Here is an 18,638-nt window from a genome sequence, read left to right on the forward strand (position 1 = left end):
GCTAGCCGCTTGTCCCACGTAGCTTGTTTTAACATGATAAACACGCAGACTACAGTCCAATTTGCTCGCCTATGAACAGAGAAAGAGCTAGCGCTGTGGTTAGTGGCTAATGCTAATGCTGCTGCACCCAGCCTTAGTGCTGGAGACACTTTACTGAAAACGAATCCTTATAACAAATGCTGTACTTTAGCAGAGCGGCTTTACTGCTCCTTAATACCTGACTGGTAGAATTCATACATAAGGAGCACCAGATTTTAAGGCGCACTGATGATTTTTGGGAAAATTAAAGGATTTTTAGTGCATCTTATAGTCCGAAAATGTTGATATAAGCTTCCATTACTTTTTTATAATCTATATTAATCTCATAGATATAGTGCTATAACCAAAATAAGCTGCAACACATATTAAGGATTTTAAATTAAAAAGTCGAAATTATTTTTATATTTAAAAACAAAGGCAAATAAAAATATATATAAATCTGTGGTGCTCTTGTTTTTACTGAGACATCCGTCCTGGTTCTGGTGTACCTGGTTTCTGAAGCTCATTGGGTCTATGGGGTCCTCAGCAGCCAGAGAGATGCTGCTCAGCAGGATGAAGAGGAGGATGATGTTGGTGAAGGTGGTGGCGTTGATGATTCTGTGACACAACTTTCGGAACCTAGGGAGAAAATTATGACGTGAAGATTACAGGGTGTTTTAAAGTGCCCCCTATGCTTCCTGTAGTGTATTACAGTCTGTCAAAATGAGCATGTGGATCATATGAACATTAAAGAGCATTATAGAGCGCCCCCTATGCTACCTGTAGTGTATTACAATCTGTCAGAATAAGTATGGGGATTATACAAACTTTATAAAGCATAATAGAGCACTCCCTATGCTTCCTGTAGTGTATTACAGTCTGTCAGATTGAGAGTGTGGATCATATGAACATTATAGAGCATTATAGAGCGCCCCCTATGCATTCTGTAGTGTATTACAGTCTGTCAAAATGAGCATGTGGATCATATGAACATTAAAGAGCATTATAGAGCGCCCCCTATGCTACCTGTAGTGTATTACAATCTGTCAGAATAAGTATGGGGATTATACAAACTTTATAAAGCATAATAGAGCACTCCCTATGCTTCCTGTAGTGTATTACAGTCTGTCAAAATGAGCATGTGGATCATATGAACATTAAAGAGCATTATAGAGCGCCCCCTATACTTCCTGTAGTGCATTACAATCTGTCAGAATGAGCGTGTGGATCATATGAACATTATAGAGCATTATAGAGCGCCCCCTATGCATTCTGTAGTGTATTACAGTCTGTCAAAATGAGCATGTGGATCATATGAACATTAAAGAGCATTATAGAGCGCCCCCTATGCTACCTGTAGTGCATTACAATCTGTCAGAATGAGCGTGTGGATCATATGAACATTATACAGCATTATAGAGCGCCCCCTATGCTTCCTGTAGTGCATTACAGTCAGTCAGAATGATGCCTTACTTGTTCTGTGGGCCAAAGATGAAGAAGGAGCTGGCCTCCGGCATGGGCACCACTGTCTCTTTCAGCTGCAGGTCTGCCATTGGTCGAGGCCGAGGACTAGTGGGGATTTCTGGTTCCTCCTCCTCATCATCACCTACAATCATCAAAGCATCATCTTACTTAAAAAAACAAACTAAAAAAGCACTGTATTCATTAAATAACTATGTACATAATCATACAGATTGTGTAGCTTTGCATCAGATGGAATAATCTAAAACAAATAATTAATTTATGTAAAAGTGGCATTCGAGGTTTTAATTTCTAGAAGGTGCTCACCTGGAAAATCTGCAGGTGGGAAAGGATCCTTTATCTCGTTCACGTTGGATTCAAACTCGTCCACCTTCAGCTGCTCAAAACACAACAAACATCACCGCTAAACAAGCTGCTGCAATGCTGTGTAAGTGTGTACAGTGTCTGTGAGGTGTAAGTGTGTGTGTGAGAGGTGTGTGAGGTGTAAGTGTGTGTGTGTGTGAGGTGTGTGGGGTGTGTGAGGTGTGTTATCACCTTTGCTGTAGTCGGGATTCCCTCAGTCTTTGCTCTCTGCTCGGCCAGTTTCTTAGCCAGTGTGGATTTATCCTCATCTCCCTTATCAGACAGATTAGCCCTGCATCAGACACAACAATACGACAGGTTAGCTTAGCATCAGACAGGTTAGCTTAGCATCAGACAGAACAATCAAACAGCTGAGCTTATCGTCAGACAGAACAATTAGAGGGGTTATTTTAACATCCAACAAACTTGCCTTTCATCAGAGATAACAATCATACAGGTTCGCCTTGAATCAGACTGAACAAGCATACAGGTTAGCCTTGAATCAGACATAATAATCATACAGATTAGCCTTGAATCAGACACATCCATCATACAGATTAGCCTTGAACCAGACACATCCATCATACAGATTAGCCTTGAACCAGACATCATAATCATACAAGTTAGCCTTGAATCTGATACATCCATCATACAGATTGGCCTTGAATCAGACATAATAATCATACAGATTAGCCTTGAATCAGACACATTCAACATACAGATTAGCCTTGAATCAGACACATCCATCATACAGATTAGCCTTGAATCAGACATAATAATCATACAGATTAGCCTTGAATCAGACACATTCAACATACAGATTAGCCTTGAACCAGACACATCCATCATACAGATTAGCCTTGAATCAGACACATTCTTCATACAGATTAGCCTTGAATCAGACACATTCTTCATACAGATTAGCCTTGAATCAGGCACATCCATCATACAGATTAGCCTTGAACCAGACATCATAATCATACAAGTTAGCCTTGAATCTGATACATCCATCATACAGATTGGCCTTGAATCAGACACATCCATCATACAGATTAGCCTTGAATCAGACACATCCATCATACAGATTAGCCTTGAATCAGACATAATAATCATACAGATTAGCCTTGAATCAGACACATTCATCATACAGATTAGCCTTGAATCAGACACATTCTTCATACAGATTAGCCTTGAATCAGACACATTCTTCATACAGATTAGCCTTGAATCAGACACATCCATCATACAGATTAGCCTTGAACCAGACATCATAATCATACAAGTTAGCCTTGAATCAGACACATCCATCATACAGATTAGCCTTGAATCAGACATAATAATCATACAGATTAGCCTTAAATCAGACACATCCATCGTACAGATTAGCCTTGAATCAGACACATCCATCATACAGATTAGCCTTACATCAGACATCATAATCATACAGGTTAACCTTGGATCATACATGTTTACTTATAATCAGACAGATCAGGCATCAGTGTACCTGAGCAGTTTTTTGCGTTTCTTCTCCTCGGCTTTCTCTTTCTGAGCAGACGTCAGACTCTCGGCCTCGGCCAGGTTATCCACCGCGATGGCCAGAAACACGTTTAGCAGGATATCTACATCACAAAGCTCAGGAGAATACAGTAATACACACACACACACACACACACACACCTAACACACACACACTCCAAGCTGAAGGATACAGTTCCCGCAGACAAAGAGGATGATGAAGTAGATGCTAACCAGGATCCCCGGTATAACAGGACCACCGTGAGCCATTATCCCATCATACATCACACTGTTCCAGTCTTCACCCGTCAGGATCTGCAGAGAGAAAGAGACCGTCACTACTGAGCAACTGCATAGCAACAGCATGGCAACCACCTGGCATATCACAGTAACCGCATAGTTTACACCACAATAATGCTTACTAACACCATAGGAAGCACTTAAAAAGCATAGCAGCCACCTAGGGCACCATAATAATGCTCAGTGACATCATAGCAACCCCTTAGAATGGCATAGAAACCACTTAGGATGCTACAATAATGCTTAGTAACACCATAGCAACCACTAAAGACAGAATAGCAACCAACGAGGACACCACAATAATGCTTAGTAACATCATAGCAACCACTTAGAACAATACAATAATGCGTAGCAACATCATAGCAACCACTCAGAACAGCATAGCAACCACCTAGGACACCACAATAATGCTTAGCAACATCATAGCAACCACTTAGAACAGAATAGCACCCAACGAGGACACCACAATAATGCTTAGTAACATCATAGAAACCACTTAGAACAGCATAGCAACCAACGAGAACACCACAATAATGCTTAACAACAGCAAAGCAAACACTTTAGAATTAAATGCAACCATATAGAACACTTTATTAATGCTTCGTTGCAGCAAAGTAACCACTAAGAACAGCATAGCAACAACCTAGGACACCACAATAATGCTTAGTAGCGTCATAGCAACCACTATGAACAGCATAGCAACCCTATAGCAACCAGAAAAGCCGTAGTGAACCTGCAGTTCAGCTTCGTTCACCCCTAATCAGTAATTACTCACTCCTGAGCACCCCCTACAGTCATTTACTCAGTAATGATTACTCTGGCGGTACCTGGAAGACGGTGATGAGGGCCTGGGGGAAATTGTCGAAGTTGCTCCGGCGAACTTCCTGATCCGGGAAGTTAAACTTCCCCCCGAACACCTGCATCCCCAGCAGAGCGAAGATCACGATGAAGAGGAAGAGGAGGAGCAGCAGGGAGGCGATGGAGCGCACCGAGTTCAACAGAGACGCCACCAGGTTACTGAGAGACGTCCAGTACCTAAAACACACACACACATTTATTTATTTAGGAAATAATCACTATTAATTCTCCAAATCCAAATCAATTACGTTTTTATTTGAGAGCATTTCTCTTGCAAGCACGCCAAAATGCATTACAACACACATGCGAGAACGTTCTCTTCTTTGATTGGTCAGACTTGGTCAGGGGCGGGAGCTAAAAAGTAAATACAGGAAGAAGAGCTTTTACATAGCTGTACTACCATATTTTTCGCACTATAAGGTGCACTTAAAATCCTTTAATTTTCGCAAAAATCATCAGTACTTCTTATAATCCGGTGCTCCTTATGTATGAATTATATCAGTCAGGTATTACGGAGCAGTAAAGCCACTCAACTGAAGTACAGAGTTAAACAGGAGTTCTCCAGCACTGGAAGACTGGAGCAGTATTAGCATTAGCCGCTAACCACAGTAAGCGCTAGATCTTTTGCAGGTTCAGAGGTGAGTATTACTAAGTTAAAACAAGCTACATGGGACAAACCACTAGCTAATATCGCCCTGGCTTACCTGAACACTCTGGTAAGCTAATGCTAATGCTGCTGCACCCAGCCTTAGTGAAAATATGGAAATCTAAGCTTACTGTAAATAAATAGAAGCGTGCTCAGGAGAGAAATTTGTGTCGATTAACTTCCAGCACTTGTTTGACTTTAAAAGAAAATTTGTTTTTTTTGGAATTACAGTTTTGTTTACTTAGCTTAGCTTTACTTAACTTAGTTACCTGTACCCCCCCACCACCATCACCACCCAGCAGCGAGACCTGTTGAATTAGGGAATAAGGGAAACATGGCGACACCCCTGTTCCTTACTAGTGTCACATAATGCACCTTATAATCCAGTGTGCCTTATAGTGCGAAAAATACAGTAAATATTTGGATATTATAAAGGATTATAAAGCAGATAAAGGGAGCCACTTAACTCAAACCTGTAGAAAACACCTGATAGTTGGGTCAGATCATATTCTTTTTCCCACAAACGACTCACAAACAAATAATCCAGAGTCAGTTTTAATAGCCTTAATAGTCTTGATGATTCTGTTTATTTTTGTGATCATTATATTCACACCTGGCTAAAAAAAATCACTTTAAGGGAGTTAAAAATAGATGAAAAATTGTCTGTGTGAAAACGTCCCAAGTGTACCAAGTGAAGCCAGGTTGTTTCTAAAGCAGGAACTAAAGGTGAGGTTCATACTTGGTGACTTTGATGAGGCGCAGCAGGCGGATGCAGCGCATGACGGAGATGCCCATGGCGGACATGACGCCCATGTGGACGAGGATGAGCTCCAGCATCCCCACAGAGACCACGAAGCAATCGAAACGGTTAAACAGAGACATGAAGTAGGAGGGCAGCCCCAGAGCGTACATCTTCAGCACCATCTCCACAGCAAACAGACACAGCAGAGCCGTGTTCGAGTTCTCTGTGGAGCAGGAGAGCAATCACAGGTCACACTGTTACTGAGCAGTTTGGTAACTGTGATAAACAAGTGATAGAATAGAAATAAGTGCATCAGTTACATTGTGTACATTTTAAAAGCAGAACCTGACTGTTGCATCATTTAAGGTGGAACAATATAGAGGAAAAGAATAATCTAAACCACTCTACAGTAAAATATTATAGCAGATAATTAATTTAATAATTCATTATCTGCTAATTTGGCCTCACTTTACTTGCGATTCAATTATTTAATTTATTCAACTTTTTGTGTAGATTTATGAATCACACTTTTGTCTTTTTTCAGTTTTTTCCACAATGATATCCTTCTACAACCCTGATATCCAGTGGATATACTCAACATTACACTGAGCCAAAGGTGAGGTTCGTCCAATGCTCATTGCTATCTTACACTCCCCCCAACAAAAAAGCAACAGCGCTTCTGAATATATCTACTCTGATGGGCGTGGTGTTCTGGAAATGAGGTGTGTTCAGGTACATTTCTGGAGTTTTGCTTGTTTATCTTGGTAACAGAAAACACAAGAGCTCCATTGACTGAATACAACCTAGACAGACGCCAACAGTCAGATGTTTATCACTATCTTGGCAGTGAAATCAGTCTCCCTGCTTCTTATGTAACTCTCAATTTCAACAACAATCATCAATGAACAAAATGAACAAGTGTGAATGAGCAGCTCAGTTTCCTCTGCTGAGAAGCACTGGACACGTCCAGGTTCCAGGTAGCTGTGCCATTAAAATAGCAATCTACCAAAGTCAGAGCTCACCTGACTCTTAAAGGGAATGGCAAAGAGAATTAGTACATGCTTGTACTTTTCCTGTCGTTTCGACAGCAAAGACACAATGACGCAATGACACGTCCTAAGTCAAGCTGCACGGTGCACAGTTAGCGGCTCGCCTGTAGATCGCTAAAATAGGTCCCTTAATGTCTTTTCTATTCTGAGTTGCTATGTGGTATATTTATAAAAACATTTTTTTATAAAAATCAGATCACTTGATAGAAAACCTCCATATTCACGTATCTCAGGATCCGACTGACCTTGGAAGTTGGTGAGGGACTGGGACTGCATGTGGTGCTCAGTGGCGATGACCAGTGTGTTGAAGAACACCAGCAGAAACACCAGCCAGTAGAAGAGTCTGGACTTCACCCACACCCGGCACTTCCTCCTGAAGAACCGGTTCCAGCGCCGAGCGTGACGCCTGAGGAGACCACAGATACAGAAGCTGAGAACTGAGCTCTTCAAAGAGCACTTACTCTCCTAACACCTCTAACTAACTACCTTCTACTACCAGATCAGGAGAATCTCTCACTATCTTTAATAAACTCCTGAAGACAGAGCTCTTCAAAGAGCACTTACTCTCCTAACACCTCTAACTAACTACCTTCTACTACCAGATCAGGGGAATCTCTCACTATCTTTAATAAACTCCTGAAGACAGAGCTCTTCAAAGAGCACTTACTCTCCTAACACCTCTAACTAACTACCTTCTACTACCAGATCAGGAGAATCTCTCACTATCTTTAATAAACTCCTGAAGACAGAGCTCTTCAAAGAGCACTTACTCTCCTAACACCTCTAACTAACTACCTTCTACTACCAGATCAGGAGAATCTCTCACTATCTTTAATAAACTCCTGAAGACAGAGCTCTCCAAAGAGCTCTAACTCTCCTAACACCTCTAACTAACTACCTTCTACTACCAGATCAGGAGAATCTCTCACTATCTTTAATAAACTCCTGAAGACTGAGCTCTCCAAAGAGCTCTAACTCTCCTAACACCTCTAACTAACTACCTTCTACTACCAGATCAGGAGAATCTCTCACTATCTATAATAAACTCCTGAAGACAGAGCTCTTCAAAGAGCACTTACTCTCCTAACACCTCTAACTAACTACCTTCTACTACTTGTTTGTTAATACACTTGGACACACCCTAAATTCAGTGTTTTTTATATATTTTTTTAATGTTCTGCACTGTATATTAATACTAAACCCATCCAAAATATGAAGTGAATAGTGAATATTTTGGTAATGTTGGAATCCAGATTATGAGAAGCAACAACTACTCAACTAACTTTAAGACAAAAAGAAGTTTAGTCAACCTGAAAGTCAATTTCAAGAACTTTTGAAAGTATCCTCAAGTGCAGTCACAAAAAAGACCATCAAAAACTTTATATTGATAGAACTGGCACTCATCAGGACCGATCCAGGAAAGAGAAAGAGCAAAAGTCTCCTCTGTTGTTAACAGCTCCCAAGATAAGAGCATCTAAAAGCTTCTTCACAGAGTATTTAGGTTTGTTTAACACTGTTTTTTAGTTACTACATGATTCCTTATGTCCAGACGTTTGACTGGTCTTGTAGATGTTGTGTTTCTGAGAGTTGCTTTATGTTTCTTACACGTAGTACATGAGGCGGTTGAGTCCCTCCAGCTCATACAGGCTCTCAGTATCTGAACCTCCTTCCTGCAGCGGCAGCAAACCTGACCACCAAAAACCCACAGAAGAGCTGATCAGCATTAAAACATCCTCTAATATAAAGAACATCAGAGAACATCACAAACGTTATTCTGCTTCCGGACTCCTGTAACTTTACCTTGTCTGTCCTGGTCATTGTCCATAACCTCAGCCTGAGTGATCCAGTCCATATAACCCTTCAGATCTTCATCCAGCTGCTGCCGCTCTCGCAGCTTCTGATACTCTCCACTCCGAGAACTCTTCTCACGCTCTTTAGTGAACTCCCTGATCAGCAGAGGAACACACACAGCGTTTATACTATATTCAACTAATGAAAATAATGAAAAATAAACCTAACAGAGGAATCTGATGGGTTCTGCCATTGAGTTTGACTGTCCAATATCTTATCTCGAGTTAAATTAGAGATTCTGATTGGTTCTGCCCTTTGGGTTTGACTTTTTTTGTCCACGCTTCATCTAAAATAGAGATTGAGAATTAGTTTTGTCACCAGTTTTGACTCTTTATTGTTCATTAAAGAATCTGATTGGTTCTATCTATGAGTTTGACTCCCAGTTGTCTGGTTCCCAACTAAAATAGAGATTCTGATTGGTTCAGCCTCTGATTTTCACTTTTTTTTTGTCCTTCCTCCAGCTAAAATAGAGATTCTGATTGGTTCTGGTTGGTTCTGGATTGGTTCTCTCACAATTTTGCCTTAAGCTTAAATGGACATTCTGATTGGTTCTGCCTATAAGTTTGACTCTTCTTTTGTTCCACCTCCAGCTAAATTAGAGATTCTGATTCTGCCTCTGAGTTCGATTCTTTATTATCCCACTCCCAGCTAAAATTAAGATTCTGATTGGTTCTATCATTGAGTTGGACTTACAGTTGTCCGGTCCCCAACTAAAATAAAGATTCTGATTGGTTCTACCTCTGAGTTTGTCTCCTTTTAGTCTCACCATCAGCTAAAGTAGTGATTCTGATTGGTTCTGCCTCTAATTTTGACTGTCCATTATCCTGCCTCTAGCCTAATTAGAGATTCTGATTGGTTCTGCCTCTGATTCGCCCAACCCCTCGCTAAAACTGAGATTCTGATTGGTTCTGCCTCTGAGTTTGACTCTTTTTTTTAATCCCACCTCCAGCTAAATTAGAGAGTCTGATTGGTTCTGCTTCTAATCTTGACTGTCCAATATCCCGCCTCCAGCCAAATTAGAGATTCTGATTGGTTCTGCCTCTGAGTTTGGCTTTTTATTGTCCCACCTCCATTTAAAATAGAGATTCTGATTGGTTGTACCTCTGAGTTTGACTGTCCATCGCCCTCACTCCAGCTTATTTAGAGATTCTGATTGGTTCTTCTTCTAATTTTGACTGTCCAATATCCCACCTCCAGCCAAATTAGAGATTCTGATTGGTTCTGCCTCTGAGTTTGACTGTCCATTGTACTCCCTCCATCTTAAATAGAGATGGTGATTGGTTCTGCCTCTCATTTTGACTCTCTGTTGTGCCACTCCCAGCTAAATTAGAGATTCTGACTGGTTCTACCTGTGAGTTTCACTCTTTTTTTAATCCCAAACATGAGTAAATCATGAGCCATGCTTTCTTCTGAGACTGACCCACAGAGAACTCCCAGAACCATGTTTAAAATAAAGAAAGATCCCAGCAGAATCAGAGTCACAAAGTAGAGCCACGGCCACTCCATCCCGATAGCATCATTAACCTACACAGGAACACACAGAACAGAAATGTTCATTATTACTTATTACATTATTTTACATTATGTCCATGATTTCCATGGTCAATTGTTTTAATAAGTTTTCTTGCTTTTTAGTTCTGACCTAATCAAGGTTTTGCCTGTTTATTTAACATTGTTTAGATTATAATAGCAGTGCTATAAGTTAATAAACACACCCAATAGAGAACATCAGTCCAGCCCTGTGTGGTGATGCACTGGTAAACGGTGAGCATGGAGAATCCGAGGTTGTCGAAGTGTGTGATGCCGTTATTGGGTCCTGGCCAGCCCGGTTTGCACACGGTGCCGTTCACTGTGCAGCGCCGCCCATTTCCCGCCTCGGCACATGGCGACGCCTTCTCATTCTCCACCGTCGCTACAATATCTACAACACAGATACACACACACACAGATACACACACTGACTACAACTTTCTTTTCTATTTTTTCCTCATTTTCTCCCCAATTTACGCGGCCAGTTACCCAACCCACTCATTAGGACTCCCCCTATCACTAGTGATGCCCCAACACCTCACAAGACTAGCACGTGCCTCCTCCGATACATGTGAAGTCAGACTCCGCCTCTTTTTTTTGAACCGCTGCTGATGCTGTAGCATTGCCGAGTAGCATCACAGCACTAACGCTAGGAGGAAAAAAGCAGCGACTCGGTTCTGATACATCAGCTCACAGACGCAGCCTTGTACTGATCCACATCACCCTAGGAGTGATGAGGGGAAAGAAGTGTGCCATCTACTGTACCCACACAGAGAGAGCAAAGACAGTTGTGCTCTCTCGGGGCTCTGGTAGCTGATGGCAAGCTACATGAACAGGATTCAAACCAGTGATCTCCTGATGATAGTGGCAGTGCTTTAGACCGTTGGACCAATCATAGACCCATGCAGTGATGTTCTAATGAAGGGTACTGTACCTGTTCCACTGTAGTAACAGGTTTTGTGCATCTTGCACTTGAAGAGCTCCAGGCCAATGATGGCGTAGATGGTGACCATGAAGAAGACCAGCAGGGAGATGTGGAACAGCGGCAGCATGGACTTCAGGATGGAGCTCATCACCACCTGTAGACCTGCAGGAACCACAGTGATAGTAACGTAAGTGTCCGATGATGAATGGTCGTTTTTTAGTGGTGGATGTTCACTGTTAAATTGGTAGTTGTTTGTTTCCATGTGATAGAGAATATTTGGTATTGATTATTAATTGTTGGTTGATGTTTGATGGTTGGTGTTTGGTAAATAAATGCCATTTAAAAAAGTCTAATTTTGGAAGTTTGTTACAAAACATTTTGGTGATTGATTTCTGTTAGTGGATGGCTGAAGTTTGATGTTTTATGGTTGCTAGAATAGGTGTTTGATGGACTGCAGATGGTTTTATTGATGGTGAGTGGATTGAGATTGATGATGTTTGGAGGTGGATGGTTGGTACAAAATATTTGTTGTATGTTTGATGTTGGATGTTTGGTAGAACATGTTTGGTGGTGGTTGTTTGGTGGCTGATTTTTAGTAAAAAATGTTTTTTGAATGTTTGGTAGAAAATGTTCGGTAGTAATGTTTGGTGATGAATGATAGAAAATGTTTGGTGATGAATGGTAGAAAATGTTTGGTAGAAAATGTTTGGTGATGAATGGTAGAAAATGTTTTGTATGCTGTTTTTTATTAGAAAATGTTTGTTGAATGTTTGGTAGATGATTGGTAGAAAATGCTTGGTAGAAAATGTTTGATAGCTGGTAGAAAATATTGGGTGATGGATGTTTGGTAAATGTTTGTTAGAAAATGTTCAATAGAAAATGTTTGGTAGATAATGTTTGGCGGTTGATATTTGGTAGAAACTGGTTGTAGATATTTGGTAGAAAATGTTTGGTGGTGAGTGTTTGGTAGAAAATGTTTGGTAAAAAATATTTGGTGGCAGTTGTTTGGTAGAAAATGATAGTTGAACATTTGGTAGAAAAAGTTTAGTGACAGATTTTTGGTCGAAAAAGTTTGGTTGTTGAGGTTTGGTAGAGGATCTTTGGTGGTTGATGTTTGGTGGTTGATATTTGGTAGAAAATGTGTGGTTGTGGATGTTTGGTAGAAAATGTTTGGTGTTTGGTAGAGGATGTTTGGTGGTTGATGTTTGGTAAAAGTGGCTCACTGGGAACCCCTGAAACGAGGCGTAGTGGTCTCAGCACTCTGAAAGCCCTCAGAGCTTTCATATCGAAGCCTCCACCCTTCTGCTCCACCGGAGCCTCCACCCCACTGATGTTATTGATGAAGTCCACAGCGATGGTGAACAGTCTGAGGTGCAGGAAAGAGCGTACATGTGTTTTCAGTAAAAGCGAGATATTTTCTCTTTTTTATTTGTATTTGATGGAACTGTAACTTTTATAAAAGACTATGTTCTCAGTTTTACCCCATAGTGACAATGACAAAGTCCAGAATGTTCCAGCAGTTCCGTAAGTAAGCGTCTGCATGGAAGAGCAGCCCATACGCCACGATCTTCAGGAAGCACTCCAGAGTGAAAATGATCAGGAAGATGTACTCAAGACTTTCCTGCAAACACAGATCAGGAAGAGTTCAAGGAGTAAAGTTTTGAGGGCGGGAGATCTCTGGTTTGTAACATATGTGTGACAAAAATTGTTGAAATGCTTAAAAACAATGTTCCTCAAAAGCCCTATCTGAACTGGATTAGTTTCTCAGGGGGTTCTGGGGTAATATTCTCTTTTATGTTTTTTTTTTTATCCTCTGTGATTTTATTTCTGTCCAGAACGATCATGTACATGTTTTTCTCAGACGTCCTCTGAGAAAATTACAGGCTGAATTATCTACTGTTTTTTTCTGAACTCCGTTCTCCTCCGGTAATTTTAGTCCCATCCGGACGCACATCTCTGAGTTTCGTCTCCTCACGTTTAATAAAATAGCTATTTGTCCACTGCTGCGCACCGTAATTACACTTTGGGTGCTTGGGCGTTTCCACCTAGATCCAAGTTAAAAACACAACAGCGAGTGGAAATGGAGGAGCTACTGAACGCTGCAATGTCATGTGACAGAGGAAACCTATAATATAATATTGTGTAGCATGTATTATTAGAATGATGTGTCTCTATACCAATGTTTATGAATCAGATCAGGTTCCATCTCACTTTTCTTTTCTAAACTGTCTCCAGTTTCTAATTCCAACAGTTTTTTGTCTGTGCTCTAATATTGTCCTATTTTTACCCAGAAATCAACGTTTTATTAGATTTATTAAAGTTTATTCTGCTATATTTCAAGAAGGTGGGGTTACACTTAGGTATAATGTCTGACAGCAGACACCATGTCCAGAAGTTTTGCCTATATTGTGCTTATATGACCAAACCTCTAGTTTAACAAAGTCTTATTATTACAGTTGTGTCGTTTTACTGCAAGTATCACTGTATTGTATTAGGTTTTATCACCAGCAGGGGTGATGTCACTGGGTACGGTAACATTAGAAGGTACAGACTCATGCTGAATGGTGTGTGTGTGTGTGTGTGTGTGTGTGTGAGTGTGTGAAGCCGAGAACGCTAGTGTGTGTTTATAATTTCACCACAGGAACTCTGGGAATGACCTGAACTAATGGGACAGCACCGCCGGCCAAGCTTCCGACAGCCATCCAACTCCTTTATTGTCTCTGCAGATATAAAAGTGAGCGTGTGTGAGTGTGTGTGTGTGTGTGTTTGTGTGAGTGTGTGTGTGTGAGTTGGGGTATGATGCAGTGAAAATAGATGAGTCAACAGCTTGGGCATTTATCTATTTGAAGTTTGAGGCCTTAATTGGTCATTAAATTGACTCTGGCAGCAATATAGGCCCAGGTCATAACCCTCCCACCACCATGTTTAACAGATTAGGGAGATTGCTGTCTTTCTGGAGGTTCTAGGTAGGATATAGATGCGTGAGGGGTAGTGAACAGTGAACACAGCCTCAAAGCCAGACGTGTGCTCAGTGTGTGTGTGTGTGTGTGTGTGTGTGTGTGTGTGTGTGTTCTAAATTTAAAGGTTTTACACACTTAGACAAGGGCCTGGCATGACCACCTGCTCTTTTCAATAACCTGAGTCAAGGGCAGAATGGACACACACACACACACACACACACACACACACACACACATACACACACTGACACACTTGTGAACAAAGAGCAATTTTGTGATGTAGCTAAATAAATAGTCATCTTATCTAGGCACATTGTGTGGGTATTATTGCACAGCTCTCTCTATAGGAATTAGGACACTGACACTGATGAGAGCCAGTTCCATCATACTGTTTCTGATGGTCTTCAGGAATTGTTTCGTATTTTTTTCTTTATTTAGTTGTTGAGTAGTTTGTGCTTCTCATAACCTGGATTAGAACATTACTCAAATATTCACTATTCACTGTATACCTGTAACTCTACCTCTTCACTACTTTACTTTAACTGATGCTCTCAAACACTTTATTAAGAGACAAGAAATTCAAGTAATTCACTCTTGATGAGTTCAGCACAGCTGTTAACTGAAAGCCTGAACTCCAGAAGACTCTACTTCATAAAGCTGACTGAGAAAATCCAGCAGAGATGTTCAAAACTGATCATCTAAACAAGAGGTGCTACTTTTTGAAGAATCTAAAAGATAAAACATATTCTGGTTTGTTTAACACTTTTTAAGACACATTTAAGGTCACATTATACTTGGCCAATGATTGTAGAAAATATAGACCCTGTAATCCTGTTTACTTTTGTTTTGTAGAAATAAGGACAAAACTGTCCAACTTGTTAAATTTGCAACTACAGTCTCCACAGAAAAAAACATTTGGTAGGCCCATTCCCTTTCTCCCAGACCACCAATCTGATTGGTCTTTCTTTGCATTTAGACCAATCAAGAAGCTTTCTAGATGTACTTTAAATCAGAAATGGCCTGTCTTTGTGCTCACTAGCCTTAACAGTGTTCTCCGACAGTATGAGGTGCCGATGCACTCGACCTCTTTCTTTCATAGTGCATCAATTTAGCATTATTCTGCAGCTCCATAGCAGAAAGTTCACAGTGGACAGGCGAGCTGGCTAACGTTATTGGGGAGAGAACTGAGGTTAGCGGAGAGCTAGCTAACATTAGCAGCGAGCTAGCTAACGTGGTCAGGGAGAGAACTGAGGTTAGCCGAGAGCAAGGTAACATTATCAGGGAGAGAACTAAAGTTAGCGGCGAACTGGCTAACATTATTGGTGAGACAACTGAGGTTAGCGGAGAGCTAGCTAACATTAGCAGCGAGCTAGCTAACGTTGTCAGGGAGAGAACTGAGGTTAGTGGAGAGCTAGCTAACATTAGCTGTGAGCTAGCTAACGTTATCAGGGAGAAAGTTAAGGTTAGTGGAGAGCAAGCTAACATTAGCAGTGAGCTACCTAATGTTATCAGGGAGAGAACTAAGGTAAGTGGAGAGTTAGTTAACATTAGCGGTGAGTTAGCTAACATCAGGGAGAGAACTAAAGTTAGTGGAGAGCTAGCTAACATTAGCGGCAAGGTAGCTAACACTATCAGGGAGAGAACTAAGGTAAGTGGAGAGCTAGCTAACATTAGCGGCGAGCTAGCTAACATTGTCAGGGAGAGAACTAAAGATATTGGAGAGCTAGCTAACATTAGCGGCAAGCTAGCTAACATTATCAGGGAGAGAAGGGGTTGTGTATAAACATATGTTTGCGGTTAAGATTGCTTTTATTGGATAAAATAAGTAAAAAAAACTTTAGTTAGTAGGTTAGTAGAACTCTTCAATTAAAATTACAATTAGTTGAGATTTCTGGATGGTCTGGGTGTTTTAATGTTTCCATACTGTTAATATTTATCTAGCTAGGAACATTATGTAAGAAATGCCGTGAAGTATAGTAAAGTATTATTATTTCACTCGTTTTCAGAATGCTACAGGCTAACATTCCAAGCTGGAACTTTTTTAAAATGTTGCTGGTACCTGGGTTGGTGCTACTTCCCTTTAAATAAGTTTCTGCAGGATAGGATCGGTGTGTGTGTGTGTGTGTGGGTGGGTGTGTGTGTGCTCACCAGGTTACTGTTGGTGTTGTTGGTGTCCTCCTCAGGCATGGGCATAAACACAGCTAGAGCTACACAGTTAGCAAAGATGGTCACCAGGATAATAATCTCAAAAGGCCTGGAAAGAATGGTTAAGGAGAATTCACACAAAGCAATCAATCAATCAATCAATCAATCAATCAATCGATCAATTAATCTCCCTCTCTCTCAGGTAACCTTTTAAACCATACATTTAATACGGTATGTGCAAAAGTATTCTGTTTTCAAAGACACCTGTTCGACAAGTGTGACACACACACACACACAGCTGAGGGTCATCGGTTGACCTTTCTGACCTTTGGGTGAGAGACGCTGTGTGTGTGTGTGTTCTGAGAGCACTGTTGCAGAAATGATGTTAGTAAGATAGTTGGGTTAGTTTGATTTAATTGTGCATGCGTGTGTGTGTGCATGCTTTTGTGTGTGTATGTGTGTGTGTTTGTCTGTGTGTGTGTGTGTGTGTGTGTGTGTGTGATTGGCAGCATTCTCTGATCTTAGCATATCTGTTTTTAGTGTGTGAGCGGATAGAACAGCTGCTCTGTAGCAGCATGGTGCTACTCTAACACACACACACACACACACACACACACATACGCACACACTAAAAACAGACAAACTGCAAATTTGGGGGCAAAAGGAAGGGAAGCACTGCCAATTTAAAGATTCTAAACCCCCCCATTTACACACTTGCTCTTCCTTTCCCCTTTCCTGGGTCGGTCCTGATGAGGGCCAGTTCCATCATACTCCCACATTTGCACTTGAGGATACTTTCAAAGTTCTTTTATAAGTTTTTTTCTTTTACTTTTAGTATAGTAGTTGTTGCTTCTCATAATCTGGATTCGAACATTACTCAAATATTCACTATTCACTGTATACCTGTAACTCTACCTCTTCACTACTTTACTTTAACTGATGCTCTCAAACACTTTATTAAGAGACAAGACATTCAAGTAATTAACTCTTGATGAGTTCAGCACAGCTGTTAACTGAAAGCCTGAATTTCAGGTGACTCTACCTTACATCTAAGCTTTGAATGACTTTAGTATTAATCTACAACGCAAAACATTTTAAATTGATAATAAAACACTAAATTTAATGGTATTATTTTTAAATCACATTTAATTCCAGCTAATTGACTCTTTATTCACTCTCCACCTAAAATCACATGATAAGTAGTATTAATTAGAGTGAGAGCGGGCCAGTAATGTTAGCTAGACATACTGTAAGTGTGTTTATTAATCAGATAATCACTCCTCAGTGCAGTGATCAGATCTCTGCTATGTTTATTGCAGCATTATGGTTCTGTATTACTGACACCCTCTCATCACCATAGGAGTAAATAAAAGGTCACACAGAGATTTATAGGCCAGTTCTCATGACCCGGATTTAGGCTTATACTTCAATTTAAAAGATATTATTTGCAGATTATTAGATAAATAATACATTTTCTCAATAATGTAAAAAATGTATCAGTGCAGCAGTGAAGCATCTGCATGTGTACACCTGTATAATTGTGCATCCATACACCTGTACACATGCATACCTGTGTTACTGTAATTACAGTAGTGTGTAAAGGATACTTCCACTCCACAATGCTGATGCAGGCTTTACGGAAGGGGTTCTTCAGCGTGAGGAAGAGGAGGGAGCGGGCAGGTCGGGGGTTTCCTCCAGTGGCCTGAAGCTTCTTCAGCTTCTCACGCTGCTTCCTCTTCAGCGTCTCCTCATCCATGATGAAGGAACTCATCGGAGCGTCGCCACCACCCTCCATCTCACCTGTAACACACACTGATTTACCACACCTGCTCTAACACACACTATAACATACCCTGATTTATCACACCTACTATAACACACACTATAATACACCCTCATTCATCACACCTGCTATAACACACACTATAACATACCCTGATTTACCACACCTGCTATAACACACACTTTAATACACCCTCATTCATCACACCTGCTATAACACACACTATAACATACCCTGATTCATCACACCTGCTATAACACACACTATAATACACCCTGATTCATCACACCTGCTATAACACACACTATAACATACCCTGATTTATCACACCTACTATAACACACACTATAATACACCCTCATTCATCACACCTGCTATAACACACACTATAACATACCCTGATTTACCACACCTGCTATAACACACACTTTAATACACCCTCATTCATCACACCTGCTATAACACACACTATAACATACCCTGATTCATCAC

General features: G+C 40.7%; 2 protein-coding genes across 2 annotated transcripts in view; one reads left to right on the forward strand and one right to left on the reverse strand.

The window, feature by feature from the left end:
- Nucleotides 1-18,638, reverse strand: part of cacna1sa (calcium channel, voltage-dependent, L type, alpha 1S subunit, a) — a 43,460-nt gene that overhangs the window by 21,693 nt on the left and 3,129 nt on the right. Inside the window, exons 2-19 of the mRNA XM_049471789.1 lie at nucleotides 17,971-18,163; nucleotides 16,367-16,472; nucleotides 12,740-12,879; nucleotides 12,482-12,624; nucleotides 11,268-11,420; nucleotides 10,519-10,724; nucleotides 10,224-10,327; nucleotides 8,753-8,898; nucleotides 8,558-8,639; nucleotides 7,198-7,358; nucleotides 5,901-6,126; nucleotides 4,485-4,692; nucleotides 3,552-3,672; nucleotides 3,347-3,461; nucleotides 2,035-2,134; nucleotides 1,807-1,876; nucleotides 1,492-1,624; nucleotides 528-657 (exon numbers count right to left, since the gene is read on the reverse strand). Coding sequence (XP_049327746.1) covers nucleotides 528-657; nucleotides 1,492-1,624; nucleotides 1,807-1,876; nucleotides 2,035-2,134; nucleotides 3,347-3,461; nucleotides 3,552-3,672; nucleotides 4,485-4,692; nucleotides 5,901-6,126; nucleotides 7,198-7,358; nucleotides 8,558-8,639; nucleotides 8,753-8,898; nucleotides 10,224-10,327; nucleotides 10,519-10,724; nucleotides 11,268-11,420; nucleotides 12,482-12,624; nucleotides 12,740-12,879; nucleotides 16,367-16,472; nucleotides 17,971-18,158 — 2,532 coding nt within the window. The 5' untranslated portion in view covers nucleotides 18,159-18,163. The remainder of the gene's footprint in view (nucleotides 1-527; nucleotides 658-1,491; nucleotides 1,625-1,806; nucleotides 1,877-2,034; nucleotides 2,135-3,346; nucleotides 3,462-3,551; nucleotides 3,673-4,484; nucleotides 4,693-5,900; nucleotides 6,127-7,197; nucleotides 7,359-8,557; nucleotides 8,640-8,752; nucleotides 8,899-10,223; nucleotides 10,328-10,518; nucleotides 10,725-11,267; nucleotides 11,421-12,481; nucleotides 12,625-12,739; nucleotides 12,880-16,366; nucleotides 16,473-17,970; nucleotides 18,164-18,638) is intronic.
- si:ch73-352p18.4 (inositol 1,4,5-triphosphate receptor associated 2) overlaps nucleotides 1-18,638 on the forward strand; it is a 101,721-nt gene that overhangs the window by 7,580 nt on the left and 75,503 nt on the right. The window lies entirely within an intron of this gene.

The sequence above is a fragment of the Astyanax mexicanus genome, chromosome 24, assembly GCF_023375975.1.
Source record: "Astyanax mexicanus isolate ESR-SI-001 chromosome 24, AstMex3_surface, whole genome shotgun sequence".
Classification (NCBI taxonomy): Eukaryota; Metazoa; Chordata; class Actinopteri; order Characiformes; family Acestrorhamphidae; genus Astyanax; species Astyanax mexicanus.